This window comes from Penaeus monodon, chromosome 15 (assembly GCF_015228065.2).
Source record: "Penaeus monodon isolate SGIC_2016 chromosome 15, NSTDA_Pmon_1, whole genome shotgun sequence".
Lineage (NCBI taxonomy): Eukaryota > Metazoa > Arthropoda > Malacostraca > Decapoda > Penaeidae > Penaeus > Penaeus monodon.
In genome coordinates, this window is record NC_051400.1 from 36,902,250 (window position 1) to 36,903,161 (window position 912).

Here is a 912-nt window from a genome sequence, read left to right on the forward strand (position 1 = left end):
ATTAGGGTGCTTCTCGTAGATGAAAGTGTAAGATAAACAAAATATTATTTAATGTATTTTCCGACAACTGGACTGAGAACACCTTTGAAAGAGCATAATCTAATTACTATTCTTGACATTCAAATGCAAGTTTTAAAATAAACTAACAATTAAATATATTTATAATAGTTTATCTTCGTTCAAAAAAATGCTCGCAGTTTCATTAAGTGGAGCCTTGTTCTGTATATCATTTTTCCTCTAAATTTTATTTCACATTTGTATCTAAACCTAAAAAGATTCTAAGATTGTATTAATATAAGACTAGTCAATTACTTGTAAATCCCTGTGTTCGGCGACAACATTTTCGCTGCTCCATCGTACGGCCATATCTTATATACATAGACGAAGGGAAAACACCATAGAGATCGGATTTACGACACAGAAAACAAAAGAGCATCGCAGGTTATGGACTACATTTTTCTGCACTTGATCTCCATGTTACTATTAATTTTGAGTGTCTTTCTCATTTTCGATGTACGTCTTTATCCCTGTTATTCGTATGTCATGTCCTTAATAAATTTAGATACGTTTCAGCTTATATGTTTTCATGTAAACAAACGCTTTAGACTTTTAGACATATCGAAACCTAATGGACGATCTTTGTATAGTATGCAATCCCTTTTATTGAATGTTATTGTTACGTTACATTTCTTTATTTCCCTGTATGGCGTCGTTTGTTGTCCTGAATTAATATGGGTTAACAAAATGATCAAGGAAATTAATTGCCGATATCTTCATGTCATTAGCTTATATGAGGGTTTTGTTAAGAGTGTTATTGTTCTCACAGGGCTTGATTTATCAAATAATAGCCAAGGTTAACATATATCACGTTTCCATTCATACGGTGGAATAAACAATCCATTTGTATTTCGT

At 31.9% G+C, this 912-nt stretch overlaps 1 protein-coding gene across 1 annotated transcript in view; it reads right to left on the reverse strand.

The window, feature by feature from the left end:
- The window catches only part of LOC119582001, a gene marked incomplete in the record, with an annotated part of 18,728 nt that extends 18,332 nt beyond the window's left edge, over positions 1–396 (reverse strand). Inside the window, 1 exon segment of the mRNA XM_037930196.1 lies at positions 313–396. Coding sequence (XP_037786124.1) covers positions 313–366 — 54 coding nt within the window.
- Positions 397–912: the final 516 nt, after the last annotated feature.